Genomic DNA, 17,193 nt, shown 5'->3' on the forward strand with positions numbered 1-17,193 from the left:
TACTGGCACAGGGAACTTCAACACTGTTTAACATTGAAATGGAATGAAATCAGCTGGTTAGAAACATATATCATTTAAGCCAATTGCTATGGAGGAAAACACTGTTGCAACTAAGGAAGTCAACTAGGTGATGGGTCCACTTGCTAATTCTGGCTTTCACAATCAGGTAAGAACATTAAACAAGCTAATGTAATATGTGCCTCATCATCAATTTCAGGCTTTGTCCCCAACAAACTTCTGGAATTTTTTTTAAAGCATTTTTTCTCTAACTAGGTCCCCCCGTCCCCCTTCCTCCTCTGTCCTTGGCCATGCAGACATGTAGTTTCTCTTGCTTTGACTTGCAGTACATGACAGCTCATTCCAATCTTATAATTTCCCATAAACATTCAGGAAGTTCTTCAGTTCCTCCAACACCCACTAAATTTCGATAAACAGAGCTCACTAACCAGTTGAGAGAAGATACTATCTTATGCTACTTACTAGTGTAGCTAAAACAGGTAGGATTGACTTTTCCACATTTTGTCACTAAGGGATCATAACCATCTGGCCCATTTAGAAAGCTAGTCCCCTTTATTTCAACTCCAAAATGTATACACACCCAAAACCATTTTGTTAAGGCATTAATTTTACTTGCACAAATGCAAGTGTAAAACTGGTAGCAGGGTCAGACACACGGCAAGAACAGCTCAGACAAGTGTCTGCATAGCACGGGTGTGTGTGCATACACACAGATATGATTTCTTTATTGTGACTAATGGATTGTTTCCATGCGCTCGTACAGCATGCAAGTTTGAAGTTTGCAAGGGTCTCAAGCCAACACTGCCTGTTTTGGAGTTGTTGTATGGATTCCAACTGAACCTAACAGCCAGGGGAACAGTTGCACAAGGCATAGATTCTCTGTACATGGTGAGTGTTTCCAAATTCAGTGATGGCTGCGATAATTCTGCAGTAGCCTGCTCTTGAAGGCTAACCATCTCTGTCAACCCAGCTAACCACTGCAAACGGAACAGAACTGATACCTATTGCTTTGCGAGGAGGTCTGAGCTGATATCCATTCGTCTCACACCAACCCACTGGAAATATATTCATCGATTCCACGCTCACTATACAGTCAGGGATGGGCTTCTTGGAGCCTGTTCAGTTTAGAGAATTAAAAATTGAAACAATTCATAAAAATAAAAAACCTCATTTGGTTAATGCTTGCTTTATGTTTACCAGTGAAGCTGTTTTTACTTATGGTGTATCTGGAACACAGTCTCAATTGTTTATTCATCCCCTTTTATTGATCAGATTCTTTCCTGACCTCATTTGCTTCCTCCTAAAGGCTGGAGATGGGAATTTGCCATCCAGTTTGACAGAGATGCACAGTGCATAGTACATGCATGCTGATGTACTCCCAATCAAGAAATGGGATTATAATGGAGAATGTCTGACATAGGCCTATTCGATCTTAATGAAGAACCTCTCTAATAGGTCTGGTCAAAGCTTGCTCAGAATGCAAGTCACTCATTTGTAAAAATGCTGCAAGGCCCGTGGCTTTCTGAAAGACACTGATCAGCACTTCTCACAGTGCACTGGCCTACCACTGGCACACTGCAATGCACAAATGCCATTTTTGCCTGATTTAAATAAGCACTGCCATCCAAGACTAACTGGGAAACAGACAATGCAAATGGGTTTTTGCTGTGTTTTCATTGAGGAAGCGGTGATTTGCTGCCTATATTCAGCAGGCAGTGAGTTTGCTCCAGATACTCTTCAGTTTTGATGATGATACTGCAGAAGAATCAATGCAAGTGCTACTCTCCTCCTCCACATCAAGCCTACCCTCCAGCTGAAGCCAGAGGCAGGAATCTTTCAACTTGGTGACTGTAGCGATGCAAACTTCTTCAGGATCAACTGGGTTCACAGCCTCAAGCTTCATATTCTCTTTAAATCCATGGTCAGAAGTTAACTAGGAAAGAGACAGAATACTTCAGCAAAATACCATCTGTATACCCAGTGTATGATATGAATAGCCGCAAACAGGAGCAATGCATAAGAACCTCAGTGTCTGAGTAACACAGAAAGATACTGATGCAGTCAGATTTCAGATAATCAGCACACTGAATATAAGTAGGATACATTATGAACTACAAATAATTTAAGTTTAAAAAGTCTCTTTAGACAGATCTAGAAAAGAACATGTTTGTACTCAAAAATAAGGATGCTGAGACTCACTGAAAGGACTGAATGCATTCTAAGCAACCAGGAATCCTCTGCTGCTTGCTACCTAAGTGATAAGTCTGACAAATAGTCTCGACCAGACTCTCTATTCTATTATGTTAGCTTGGAAATCCATTTCACATATGCAAATAACATTCCTGCCTCATCCAAGTGAGTTCTGACAGACAGGAAAGGAAGCTTTCTTTTAATTTTACATTTTTTTGCATAAAGCATTTCACTTTATTCACTGGTTTAGTCAACATTTATCAAAAAATTCCTAAAACGTAAGAATGGGTATTTATCCAGCTCTGAAGCACTTGAATTAAAGATAAGCATTAACAGCCAGACAGAGGACTCTTCCTCCTGGAGCCACTCTGCAACATAATTACAGGATCAATACATACAAATTCTGGAACTAGCCTACAGTGATCAACTCTTCTCAGAAAAGGGATAATAAATTCAGTGACTTGTTCTAAGATTCCACAGCTTGCAAGACAGAACAAGGGCAACAAGAATTCATAGGCAGCAACACCCTCTTCAAAAAATGGTAGTTATTCGTTTTAATTTCTTCCCTTAAGCACTGCAATAGCCCAAGTATTATAAATGGAATTGGCAGGCAAGTGTTAATAATACCCTTTTCTGCTTGATGAGGTATTCTGCTTTGGGAGACAGCAATACTGTCACTGAACCAACAAAAGCCCAAAATCTAGCAAGTACTTCAGGCACTGATTAATGTAAAATGATTATTTGGTACTAATTTAAGACGACTTGGTATTGATTAATACAATGGAATGAATTTTTCAAGCTGAAAGGGAGGGAGATTGAAAGAGTACACTAAGTAAATGAAAACAAGGTCTATTAAAAGGCCTTGTTTCCACAATTACAGGAGTACCAAGGACTGATAGTGTTTTATGACTATTCCATGGACTCTTACACATCTCAATTTTACAAAACACTCATTTCTTTACAATCTGCTTTATCACAACTAGAACATTTGGTCCACCACTTATCTAGGAAGTTGGCATGCACCTACTACTGTTCACATACATTTGCGCTTTAACTCTTCTATTTCCTCATTTATCACAAACACTTCAAGTGAAAAACATGCAAAAGGTTCTTCTCCCTGTAATCAAGAGTGTTCATTCCCAAATCTTTCCTCACATAACAGAGGAGAGATTTTTCTGCAAGAGAACCTTACCGAAGGGAAGCAGCTCTGGGGAGCTGCCTCAGCACCACATTGTTTGAGGTAGTCTGCCCAGTCGAAGTCCTGCCCAGGATAACCTAGGTGAAGAAAAAGCAAAGGTGTTAGTTGAACAGCATGAGAACAATGACTCAAGCTGACATGTAGTATAGATCACTGAAATCTGTTTGGGTCACTCAAGTTTGTCAGCCGACTAGGGATTCACTGAGCCATCTGAGGTCAGCCCATAGCATGGTTCTCGCATATTTGAGATATCCTCTTTATTTTCAGCGCAGAGGGGATTTTGGCCACTGTCCCACCTTGATTCCCATTTTTGACTTGAAGTGGTGTCAAACTAAAAGTGACTTCACAGAGATCCACCTGAAGCATGAATCAAGGACGTCTGCTTAGCAGACAAGGGCAGCAATCGAAACACGGGGAAGTGTTTGCACCGTTTTCACAGCGTACAGATGAAATTCTGGCAAAGTTTCCGCAAGAGTACTTCATTAATGTCGTGTCAGCTCTGAAACTTTTAAAAAAATTTTTTAAAATAGAGCATCCAAAATGTGCACAATACCAACATTTTACGCTCTCAAGCACACGTTAAATACTAAGTAATTAAAGAGAGCAGTTAGTTGTCCTAAGAGGCTCATCAAGTTTGCTAACAGCTGTAAGTTTGCATACATGTTTGAAGGGAAGAGTCTTAACATGGAGTCCATCAGGAGACAGAGCATCTCTCCAAGAAAAAGACAAATTAAATTGTACTTATGGAGAATACTTCACTTCCCTGCAATCTAATAAAAAGCAAGTAACCGAAAGGAACTGGGTGCAGAAGTGTGCTGCCATGATAGTTTGAGGCTGGCAGTATATTAGCAGGGAGACAACTGTAGCAGTTGTTCCAGTAGTACCTTGGAAGCACTCCCCTACAAGAGACATCTGCGACAAGGGTTTAAGAAATCAAACAAAATTTTAAAACTAGTCTAAGAATATAGTATTAACATGACAAGCTAAAAACATTAAGTTCAACTACCCCTCAGAGAGGCCCTAACCACAGAAGGACCTATTTATTTTTGTCAGTTTTATCCGTGCCAGGAGGACTCTTGAGACAATTCAGAATGCCCAACCATTTCTGGGAGGCCTATGAGAAGAGAAGCTTAAAATCCTTGTCAGTTCCAATCGGACGCCTAGAAAGTGAGATTTCATCTTTCACATGCAAACATCCTATGCTCTTTGCTCCTCTGATGTCACGAGCAGCTAAAACAAAACATTCTGAATTCTGTGGCGGTGAGGAAGAGTACTGAGTCCCTGATTTTACAATACCATTGACATTTCCATTTTGAGAAAAGTGCATAAATATTTCAGTAGCTGAGGATGACTCTCCAATTCCCTTATGTCCTGAAGCAATATTTCAGCAATCTGCTACCTTGCCTGATAGGTCCTTGGAAAAAAAAATACTTCATTAACTTCTATGTGATAAGATATTCTAAAACTATTATAAGACGTTGGATAACAATGTTCCATTTTGACCAGAAGCAAAAATCCACTGCAAAGACATTAGGTTTCTGTTATCACGTTAATTAATGCTGAAATCAACATTGCCTTCAGCCCTGGAACACGTATTCCATTAGTTCAAGTGTTCAGGTTTTTACACATGTCCAGCATCCCCAGCCACTGTCATCTTCTCAAATCCAGGCACGTACCCAGGGTTTCACTAACTCAAAGCTCCTGTTTCTCAGAATTTGATCTTTCTTCTTCTTTGCTTGTGCTACTACACGCAATTCTTTGGCAAAAGTGTTGCCCTAAACATCGCACTCTGGGGACTGGCAATCTACTTCCTTCGAAGAGGAGCGAGCATGACAAGCTTGCACAGACATACCTGGTGGGGGACTGAGATGCAAGCCATTCTTCAGACTCCACTGCACAGGGAAAATACCAGCACTGTTGACATGACAAATGTAAGACTGGCTGGTTGTACGCTCTGGTCTCAAGTCATCAATTTCTACCATGAAATATTTTTCATTGTATACCTGTAGTTAGCCAAAAGAGAACCATGTGGTCTTGTAAGTAGCGGATTCTGATCTACTGCTCCCTCTCCCCTTTTTTGATAACTTTATTAAACAACAACGCTGCACGATGGGAAATCTTTACCTTGAAATATTGTGAGGGTTAAAAAAAAATATTGAAAAATCTAAAAAGAATCTATGGGATTCATAAATCAGCAGACTTCTCTGCATTATCTGGAAACTTAACAAACATATGTAATAATAAAAGACAATGTATGAGCAGTTAAAAAGCAAGGTGATCAAGTGCTCTGTGAAATTTTCTTACGAAAAATGCAGAGAAATTAAGAGTTTGTGGTCTTCTTACCATTCTGTAATAACAAAACTGCTTATTTCAAACAGGCTGAACTGTGTCCTAGGACTGTCAGAAAACCACTACACTCCTGAAGTAACTAGGAGCATGACAAGAAAATATCAAGAAAAGTAAATGATCTTGCTTTGCTTGGAACTGGTTGTGCCTTTTTAGCAATAAGGGAGCATCTTATTTGAAGAAACTGTAAGTTAGAGTTTAAAAGAGAGAGATCACCAAAACGTAAGATATCATATTGAGAGACTATCTGTCCTAAAGAAAAAGCAGCAGCTCCTGGAAAATATACAAAAAAAGGTTTTAAAATATGTCCTAGTTTTATGTTGCATAGCAACATTTTGGTTTACTAGATCGAAGGAGTTCTCTTTAGAACCATTTACTAAAACAGGAAGATAGAAGTTGCTCAAAACCTGATTATGTTGGGGAGTTTTCATTTCAATTTTTAAACCCAAGTATGGGCCCTTGTTTGAAAACCAGGCTACTTACACCAGAGCTTGTTCACAGTAATGACATTGACTTTTGCAAAAACAAAACCCCAATACCTATCTTCAAGTGGATACTCAGAGTATGACGGACTATATCTAACTTTAAAAATCTGGGTTTGACAATTTCGGCCATTTGACTTTATATGTTTATGGAACTTTCCCCCTACTTTCAAATCCAATGTCTTCACCATCAGCACTTAAGGGTTTTTTTGTGGCAACCCATTCCCTAATGGAGACATACAAAATACTAGTTTTCAAATTAAGATAATCAATTAGTGAGAATTTCCTGAGCATTTTAAGAAAAGAAGCAGCAATTGAATTGAATCTTAACAGAACAAGTTAAAGAACCCTGGTACCTTGAGAACTGTAGCAGGAGAGATTACAAAAGGAGCCATCGGGTCCACAGCTTCTAACTTCATGCCTTCAGAGAATGAATGCACTCCAATCACAGGTTTATCCTGAAAAATGAAGTATCAGAGTGATTACCTGCCTTTCTCCGTCAAAAAGATGTACTTTATGTAATTCAACTGAAGAAGATAACTTGAGTTTTTATTAGTTCATTCTAAGAAATAAACATGTTGGAGTACCGGCAACCTCTCTACAATGAAGAGAAAAGGCCAGCTATGCCATCCAAGACTGACTATTTTCTATGAGTTTTAGGAAATTGAGTCCCAAGATTTCCTCCTCGGATATTCTCCACACAGAAGTATGATTTCACAATACAGGGTAGTCTGGTAAGTCAATAGAATTTCCCCACCCCCAACCTTTAGCACTCATCATGAGCTAATCTAAAAGAGAACTACAAAAGTCTCCATTTTCAGCCTAACAAAAATCTGCAAAACAGGGTCCCTGCTACAGAATTATGTATATCCTGGTCTGTATATGACCAATATATTCAAGAGCAACAGCATCTCCTGTTCTATCCTGCTTACAGGTCCAAACGAAGCTGAGAAAAATGAACTAAGAACTTGAAGAACTAAATTTACATTCCTGCTTCTCAAAACATATCAAGATTTTTCATTTTATTTCATGTATATTTAAATTCAGACTCATTAGTAACATTTGCTAACACTGAGGATATAACAGGACACCTTATACAGCATGTGTGACTTTATCAGGTTACGGGTTAGGTGTTACACACATTAAACTTTTCAATGTCCTCACACAATTAAAGAGACTGCAGTAAGCCTGACTCCTCTAGGACAAAAATCCACAAGACCAGCTGGTGAACAACTGGAGATGCCGTTATAAAGGATCAGAACCAGGGATTTTTCAAAGTAGGACAACTAATGGCTCACATTGTGAAAATTTTTTTAAAACCAAAAGAAAACAGCCTAAGAAGTTTTAGTAACAGGGACTTCCCTGAATCATTTCTAAGGAAAAGAGCATTAAACTACACATATTGTGTCTTTACCTTAAAGACATCTGTAGGAACTGACGACTCCTCTTCCTCCTTTTTCACCTTCTTCAGGATCTCTTGCCAATCTGCTTCGCTTTTCAAGGACCTAATGGCTTGAGTAAAAAGAAAGGAAAACAGTGAACGAAGTCATCTTCTTTCTTCTTCTTCTCCTTCAGAAAACACAGTTTGATTTGTGCTCCTCCAAGTGTTAAATTCACATCTGTTCAGAATCTGTAAAAATACTTTCCTTCTTAAAAACTTACTGTTTTCTTAGACATTTGGATGTGTTACAAAAAGACACTGAAGTCAAGCAGCAGTATCACCCATATGCTGTCCAGTCTATTTTTTCCTGAGAAAATGGAGGTCACATCAACACTGAGGAAAACTTCTGGAGAAACGTATGACCAGAAAACAACTCCTGCCTGGATAATGCTAGTTTGTTTTATGCTTAAGGAGCAGAAGGCTCAATAAATGTTCCACAATTCTGTCCTGTTTGCATGAAGTTACTCTTTTAGTATCTGTAATTGCAGACCACACACCTCACTGACAGAAGAGGAAATACTTGTACCAGTGCCATCAGGCACAAAGGATGCCTGAAGTCAAGCCTGTGAGTATACTGAAGGCTCTTACATAGACATAAAAAGGAAACAAGTCTAGTAGCTAACTAATATTTTTAAAAGGCATTATTCACTAAAATAGTGCTGTGGAATCCACCCATCTCGTTTCTGCCAGTGATTTTGCGTCTCCCTGTTCACAATCCTGATTTCAGCATAGATTGTTCAAGCACTAGCAAAAGCAGTATGTTCAGCCATTTCAATGGAAATTGTTTTCCTCAGCATGATTTCTTCTTGCCATACGCGAAAAACATTGAAAAAACCCCCACAACAAAAACAACTGTTCTGAACAATGTGAACTTCCCAACTAATAGCACAGAGTGTGCCAGAACCTTAGATGTACACCTGCCTTTGCAGATAGGCTTTAGGGTAAATGCTTAACATTTTCAAGTTTTATCCCAAGGTTTCCCCTCATCAGGAAACATGTTACATCACTGCTCAGCTCATAAACAACCCATTCACGTTTCAGCCATTTTATGCCCCAGTTCTTTGATGACCCATCCTGACATGCATATTCTTGGAAAACATGGTAATCTGTCCCACCCTCTGCCTCCACTTCCAGACACTCATTCCCTGGGCACTCATTTTTAAGGACATTTTCATATCCACGTAATATCTTTTTAGACAAGGCCTTAATTAGCCCAGTGGACTTGGGAGTCCCAGCTGCAAAAGCTCCTGTTGAGCAGTACATCAAAAACAAATTACTCACCCCCAGGATACAAACCTACCAAAAATAACCGTGAAGGCAATCCCTTCCTCAGCTCCTCCCTTTCCACAAACAGGTGGAAAGTTTTGACAGCCAAAATCATTTAGCAATTTTTGAATGAGTGGGTGAGAAGTCTTGTGGGACTATTTACTGCTGTTTTCACTTCCACTTCATCAAGTAAAATATTTGTCAGATGCATGCTGACCGTATGCATCCAGAAGGCTGATTTAGAGCACTAAAGCAGCAGCAGTATTTTCTAGCCTCTGATGACCATATAAGAGATACATGTTTTGAAATACCTAAAGGTGGTTGCAGGCTATATCCGTGTTGAGCTGCCCAACCCACTTGATGAAGGAAAGGGTCCAAATAGAACATCCATTGGTCAAATTTGTCAGAATCCTCCAGCCCTTCATATCGCAATTTAAGTCTCCCACCAACATTTTCTACTACGTTGACTATCCAGGCTTCCAAGGAATCCCGGACGTTTTGCAGTTCTAGTCGGGAACCTGGTGCAATGAGATCCAATGGATTTTTCCCTCTGTGAAGCTACAAAAAGAACACAAAATATGCTGTACAACAGACCAAAACAAATCCCGTAGTTCCACTTCTTTACACACATTCTTTTTGCATAAATAAAGTATGAATACAGAAGTAAAGAAATACAGGTCCCTTACTAACACAGGACAACGGAAATGACAGTGTTTAGAATTGCTGGTGCTTGCATCAGAGCTTCTGCACTGCCTGTAGATACAGCCACAAGTTTCATTTAAATCCTCTTCATCATTTTCAGAAGCATTATCACTTACATATTTAAGGGTTGAAGGAAACATGAATAATCTCTTTCTAAAACTGAGTCATCTAGCATACAAAGATGACTAGACAGAAAGGATACAAAGATAAAAATGTTAGCTGTAAAGAAAACGTCAACAGCATTTTTCAAAAAAATTACGTTCTACACTTAACAAGCAGACACTGATACAAGGTGCAAATATTGTTTTAAGTGCAAAGGAGGGATAAAGCTTTGGTTCTTCACAGGCAAAGATGCAAGATTTAAGTGAAACAATAACCTGCCCATTATTAAAAAAAAGCAAATTAGTGAAAGGACTCAGGTGAGAAAGGGGACAACATGAAAACTAGATAAATAAAGGATTATTTTCTTAGAGCTGTATGAAGGAAGAGCAGAACACAAGGAAGAATTAAACCTAAGGGAGTTTGATAAAAGTCTTTCTTTTGATAGCATTAATGATAGCCCAAACCAAAGTGACAAATATGTTTCAGAACACTATCAAAATTAAATACTGTAAATAGGAAACACTATAGAGTGGAACTTTAAGGTCAGCAGCATACTACAGTGCTCCCTAAGCTTAAAAAAAGGAATTCAACTGACAATCTGAACAGTGGTTCCCTTAATGACAAAGGGGAAAACCAAGACAAACCCAAGATGCAGCACACTGCAGCACTTACCCCCTCCAGCAGGTTAGCAGGAGCACTGCATGCTCCTTTCAGCACCCGCTGAAGGAATTCCTCCTGGTCAGGTATCTTGTCCTTGATACCTAAAAGAAAGGTGAATGCAATGGACTGTGATTCTTCCTGCCAGTTAAAGATCTCTCAGACAACAAGACACTACCACACTCTTGCACTGCCTAATTCACAAGAATCTGCCACACACTCACCAGTAACACCTCAAAAGAAGAAACAAGACAACAACAAAATCTTTAAAGGAAATGACAAAGCAGTAGAATTTGGTGGGTGATGATTAAGATAACCACAAGCCTCTGTAAAAATAAGTCACATTCTGAAATTAAGCTAACTCCTGTCTCGTGAAAGAGCAACCTCCCACTGTAAGTCACAGGATTTCACAAGAACATGGCAGACAACCTCAACTTATCACAGCAACAGCCCCTGTGTGTAACACCAATTATGAAGAATACCTGCCAGGCTTACAGAGGACAAAAGCATACTTTTGTATGTACTCCCCGCTTCTGCATATGGAGCCAATACCTTCAGGCACTTTGAGAATCTTCTTGTTCTGCTCACACCAGCCAATGGGGTGTAAATCAGCTGTCATGATATCACACCAAAAGTCAGCCTTTCGGTCTTCCCCGTAACCATCATAGCGCAACAGGAGCAGCTGCCCACAGGTGGTAATGATGGTGGCTACCCAGTAGGTGTTTTGGTCAGACTTGACAGCAACTTCTAGCTTCATACCAGGGGCAAAACCATTCTGCAAACTTGTATCCACCTGAAGAGGAAAAAGATGATCGCATTTGAGTCCCTCCCAGAAACTTCATGAAACAACAGGGGAAACTATTTAGACATGTTCAATAGCAAAAAAACCTCAAGCCAAATGCTATCCAGTCTCTTCAGAGAAACAACTTCATCACATTATGTGACCCAAACTGGATCACCATTAATGAAACCTCCTTTGCATTTTAGAGTACCTTTTCAACCTTAAATCAGTATCTTGCAATTCATCTTCCTGCCCTGGACAATACCTCTCCCACCACTGAAAGCTTTCCACCTCACAGCTGGGCTGTCAAGTTAGGCAAAACTGAAGGTCAAACTCAGCAACACAACTTTGACTTTTTGTGTTAAATGATGTCTTTCAACCTCTTTGGACAAAAAGTCTGTTTAAAGTATATACACATGCTTTAGATAATGATACCACTGTCTCTTACGCCACACTCATTTAAGAAGGCATTGATCTGCACAAATTGCAGAATAAGGAATTTTAATGTCTTTATCCAAGAACCTAAATAATTCTGTATGTAGCGTTGTTACATAAATTGCATAGAACGTAAACAGTACGTGTTCTTCAGTGAACTCATGCTTTGACAACAATAAAGCACCCAATACTGTGTGCTCTGTGTGTGTGCGTTGCGTGCAGGTGAGGAATCTAAGTGCACAGTACTCAGATACTGAAGCATAAGCATAAAAAAAGAAAGCAAAAGTTTCTCGTATCCCTAACTTCTCCCAGCTGCAACACTCCTGAAACAGCAAAAGGACCCTGTTCTGCTCTCACTACAATACATTTTTGAACTACACTTAATACCATCACCTCAGTCTTAATTAAAAATCTAACATGTCGATCCCCTGTTCTCAGCTGAATGTAACTGGTGTTTTCTTTCTTAAGTGGTCCCAAGTTCCATTTCCTCTTTGAATCAACTGCAAGAAAGGCTTTCAGTATGATGCAGTAGATATTTTCTGCGTTATTTATTACCAGTTCTGCACTGACAGTTCAGTAACTGCCGTAGCTATTATAGTCTCATCAGCCAGCACATACTGGTTTGCTAAAAATAAAACTAAGAGAACCACATCAGAAAGAAAAGCATATGCCTCTGTTAACTGTTCACATTCTTTAGGTTAATACCCTTCACTTAGAGAAAACGCTTCTTAAGAACAAAATCAGCAGGACCCAATACCTGCAGATGTTTTGAAGTGATATTACGGAGGTTATGTCTTCAAAAAGATAGTTGCTTTGCTGAAGAGATAATAATAAAGGCTTCATATTCTGATTCCTGAAAGAAAAGCCATGAGCTCGACACGAAGTCTGAGGAATTGGGAAATCTGTGCAGCTCTCTATGCCCAAACTTTCAGCAAAGCCTGCTGGCAGAGAGCGCTGCATTCAGCGAAACCAACAGCAACAGATGGAGCTTTCCCTTAAGTCAGGTGCATTTTTCAAAGACTGTCATTTATGTTCCCTGGTGGATACAGCAGAGACCAAGAAGTTAGCACCCTCTCCTGGCAGCTGGGCAAGACGACACCACGAAGCGGTCTGAAGCACAAAACTTGGTTTCTTTAGGCTGGCTCACTGAGCAGACTGGCTATCAGGAGATGCTGGGATGAGCTCTGAGAGTATTTTCATTGGAGCTGTGGGTCTGAGAATGGCAGCTTCCTGCTGCACATGTGGCAAGCTGAGATGGCCATGAGCGGCTAGTGACAGCACCGCTCAGGCAGCTCCGACCCCGGATCCCTCCTTCCCATCGAGTACTATCCCCTGCCCCAGGCCCGTCACAGATCAGGCCTGGGGATCCGACTCAGCTCCAAAGGAGATAATGACAAAGAACAGACAAAAAGTATTAAGAGCATGTAAGAACACATAGCAAATACATGTGTTCAGATGATGTTGAGCACTAACTTACTTTTAAAATACGTTTACACACATATATAATTTGCAGAAATAAAAGAGCATTCAACAGTTCTAGAGAAACTGTATTTAGACTTAGGGTGGGATGACAACACCGGCATCCAGTGCAACTCCAGGTTTTTGGTAAGCTCTTTTTCTGGCTAGACCATAGGCAAAACAATCACTTTGATCTCAATATCATTTAATTTTAAAAATGCAAACAAATTAAACATTAGAACATGCTTAATTTGAGGAAGTAGCTTACGTTTTCCGATGTACCTTGCTCATAGCAAGAGCAAAACTTTCAGAATATAAGCGTACAAGTATAAAAGTCCTCCCTCCCATCAGCAAGTCTGGTTCTTTGCTAACACAGGCTGTGTAATCATGGATTACATTTTCTTAACCTGATCATGTACTCTCCTAGAATGTGGGTTGGGTATTTCTCACCCACCACTCATAATGGGAGGCTGGTCACAGTCTCACTACTGCGATATTAAAAAAAACACAAAAAAACCAGCTTAAGCTTCCACGTAAAATTATTTATATTAATTAATTAATTTATACCTGTCCATTTGCTCTTGTGCCAACATTATTCTTCAGCTTAGTTTTTTCCCCTCGGTTTTTTTGAGAGTAAAAAAAGTAGTTCCCTCTCAGCTCTCCTGATGGTAGATTATAAAAATGTTATTCTTCAAGTCAAGCAACTAGCACCACACAGATCCTAGCTGGAGGAACCACCAGTCACTAGCACGGAGACATCACGCTCTCCACTGAAAATCTCTCACCTGATGTACCTTGGAATCACACTAACGTTTTTTTAGCACTTCACAACATAGACAGGCTGTCACTATCCACTGGGAGGCACTGAGGTTCTCCTCCTCTACCTTTTCCAAACCATTACCTTCTAACAGACAGCAGAAATCCTGAGCATGTGACCTTGCACTATTGAATTTCTATTAACAGCAAGGTCCAGGTGATGTGATGCTGCTGTAAATATGCTCCGCTCTGTTTGTCAATTCTGTGTCAGCGTTAACTTTCAAGAAGTTTGTATCGAGTTTATTACAGAGAACATCAAAATTGGCCTCCAGACAAATTCGAAGGGAACTCCACTAGCAAACGTCTGGCGGATCCCCTTCTGAGCACGCAGGCATCTAATATCACGCTCATTCATGACCCCCTGCGCTGCGCTGCTGGCACTCCGAGTCCCCAGGCCAGCTCCCCGTGCCGAGGTGCGGAGCGTGGCCAGCCCAGCTCACCGAGCACACCTCCTCCACCACGCTGCCCACAGGGGGACACCCAGTGCAGCAGAAAAGGACTCAGCGACATGGTCAGGCTTTGCCCACACCTGCACACTAAAGCACTCTCCACAACAATATTACTTGCACCAACAAAACTGCGCCCTGTTCTACGCATGCAGGGAATAATAACAATACAAACTGTGGATTTTTTTTTAAACATCATTGTATTTTTACTGACCATGGCCACAGCAATCACACCTCTTGTTTGACACAGCTGAGTTGACAAGAGTGCAGTGCAGGGATAACAAAGTCATTCAAAGCCTGTCACCTGCCAATTAACAAAACGTAGCTGCAATGTTAATTCAGTTGGCCACCACTGTAAAACTGGCATTACAGTTAGTTTGTATAATGTCCAAGCTATGATAGCAAGCTTCTTTAACAGAGAGCACGAAAGGTAAACCACACTGGAGGAGCAGACAGACCGCTCCTCACACTACTGCAAAATGCCATTGCTCCAATTTCACATTGCTCCCTCAACGTGGGCTGCATAGACACCACCACTGGGTAAGCTTGCTCTTGCTAGAGTCTTGGCACACTAAGGAAAAACAATGCAAGCATAGGCCTCTCCTCTTCAGAAACGAGATACCTGAATGTTTCTTTTGAACAAAAAGCTTACAATTACATCCCAGTGCATGGAAGAGCCTCTGTGAAGTCCACACTTGCTGTGCATCTTTACTACTAACACAACTGGCTTATTTAATAGATTCTTTAATGTTTTGCACTTCTGCAGGTTACCTTTAGACTCAAAATGCTTTGTGATCCTTCTGTGAACAGACCTCAGTTTGTTTCCCTGTTGATTTAAGTCTCCTGTACTGAAAGTGGTGACACTGGACTTGAAAGCCTGACCACCATGGAGTACCTTCCAAGCAATGTGCCACACACAGGTCACCACCCTTGCTGCCATGGTAAAAGACCCACAGCTGGTCTTTGAAAGAATATTAAATAATAATTTCACTTGAGAGTTGGATAAGGATATAGGCTGGCAGCCTGGAAGGTGTTTCAATTGTTGGAAGAGATCCAAGAGGTTTGGAAACCAGCTCTATACAGCTCACCTTCATTGATGACCCAGTACAAGAAGCCAGGCTTCACATTCAGATCTCACACAATGGGACAGCGCACTCCAGGATTTTACCAACAAGCATTTGATTAAAGATATCCAAGGGCAAAGACAAGGGCTTATCATGACTTCATCCTATCCATTAAGCCCGTGCTCAACAATTATCCTAATCAGTTTTCTAACTACTACAGTCAAGTGTGTGGCAGAGCTGTTATTTTCTCCTTGGCCTCCTTGAGAGACACCATTAAAATCTTCTTCAAGAGCACATTTGAATTCATAGTTCAAGAACTATGCCACCAACTTTCTAAAGCTAGCTTCTCCATAGCAGTTGTCCAGTAGTAATCATCAAAATAAGAAAGATACTGGCCAGTTCAGGCTTTAAGAGACAAATCAAGCTTATCTTCTGGTGCAAAACAGAGTAGGAGCCCCGTAACGTTCAGCATGTGGGGATGAGATTACCCTGTGCTATGTACCGCGAGGAAGACAAGAAACAATAATAAAAAGGTGAAATTCTTCATTTCTCATTTCTCTAAGAAACATGATAATAGTTAGTCTTCCAGATTTGAGAGCATCAACTCATTCAAAGAAACCCTAAGCATTCAGTGTATCAAAAAAACCAATGTAGGAGATGGTAAGTAAACACACACTCCCTTACTCACATGTTTAAAAGATCCATGGGGGGCTGCAGTTGCTCCTGTGTCTTCTAGATACTCATCCCAATTGAATTCCACTTCTTCCACACTGGAACCAGCATCTGGAAGAGAAGCGAAACACCTTCTGTTTAGCAACCTGTTGGCTTAAGTTTTAGGCTACTAAGAACTACAGCAAAACCCACTTCAATTCCAAATGACCGACTACACAAGTGTGCAATGAACTTCAGTTATGCATTTCAACACACAGACAACACTAACCTTTCTTTGTATGTAAAGGGCACTTTAAGTTGGATTTGGTCTGAAAAACAGTGAGATCCTGAGGATTTTGTTAAGCACAAATTGTTTACAATTTATGAGAGGACAACATAGACAGAAGAGTTCTATATTCATATCAACAAACGTTAAGAGACTCAAAACTCTGAGCATCATGGAATGCCAGTGTATTAAATTAAAAACCAGGCAGGAAACAGCAATACTGATAGTAAGAAGTTTGAAAAGACAGACTAAAAAAATTTGAAATATGATTCCCCACTTTCTTCAGTTAGATAGTATTTATTTAGATGTTATAAAACACCAAAAGCACAGAGGAGGATTCAGGGTAGTTCTAATGAAAACAGCTCAAGACACAACTGAAATCAAGCACACTCAAATTAGTCACTTAAAAAAATAGCTCATAAGGTCTAACAGCTGCTTTAGACCAAGAAACCCTCATTTCTGGAGGCATTTAAAGCAAAAATGTGCTAAAACCACCCAATCCACAGTTCAAAAGTCACTCAGGCTGTTAGGGAAGCAATCGCCTGTAGTGAGCTACACTACAAATTAAAAATTTTCCATTATTATTGTCAAGCCTGTCCCCCAGCCCCAGTCTCCCCTTCAGTTCTTGGATCACTTCCCTGCTCCCTTCCTATTCCTGTTTTCTCCAACGTGTAACCCACTCTGCTGAAAAGACACCACAGCCAACATAGGCTGGATTTCAGGTCCTCTATTTAGTTCAGCATGCAGCCACATTCTTTTTTTCCTGCAGGCACAGCCGGGATGACCAGGGAGGGTCCCACCTCACGTAAGCAGCATTTTTAACCTCAGCACAAAAACTACAACTTCAGGTTCAG

At 40.3% G+C, this 17,193-nt stretch overlaps 1 protein-coding gene across 1 annotated transcript in view; it reads right to left on the minus strand.

The window, feature by feature from the left end:
- The window catches only part of SFMBT1 (Scm-like with four mbt domains 1), a 33,314-nt gene that overhangs the window by 10,552 nt on the left and 5,569 nt on the right, over nt 1-17,193 (minus strand). The window contains exons 2-11 of the mRNA XM_010292971.1: nt 16,091-16,185; nt 10,955-11,195; nt 10,418-10,506; nt 9,253-9,499; nt 7,649-7,746; nt 6,591-6,692; nt 5,259-5,409; nt 3,401-3,483; nt 1,825-1,951; nt 1,020-1,133 (exon numbers count right to left, since the gene is read on the minus strand). Of these exons, the coding sequence (XP_010291273.1) occupies nt 1,020-1,133; nt 1,825-1,951; nt 3,401-3,483; nt 5,259-5,409; nt 6,591-6,692; nt 7,649-7,746; nt 9,253-9,499; nt 10,418-10,506; nt 10,955-11,195; nt 16,091-16,185 (1,347 nt within the window). The remainder of the gene's footprint in view (nt 1-1,019; nt 1,134-1,824; nt 1,952-3,400; nt 3,484-5,258; nt 5,410-6,590; nt 6,693-7,648; nt 7,747-9,252; nt 9,500-10,417; nt 10,507-10,954; nt 11,196-16,090; nt 16,186-17,193) is intronic.

Source organism: Phaethon lepturus, unplaced genomic scaffold (assembly GCF_000687285.1).
Source record: "Phaethon lepturus isolate BGI_N335 unplaced genomic scaffold, ASM68728v1 scaffold7068, whole genome shotgun sequence".
In the NCBI taxonomy this organism is placed as follows: domain Eukaryota; kingdom Metazoa; phylum Chordata; class Aves; order Phaethontiformes; family Phaethontidae; genus Phaethon; species Phaethon lepturus.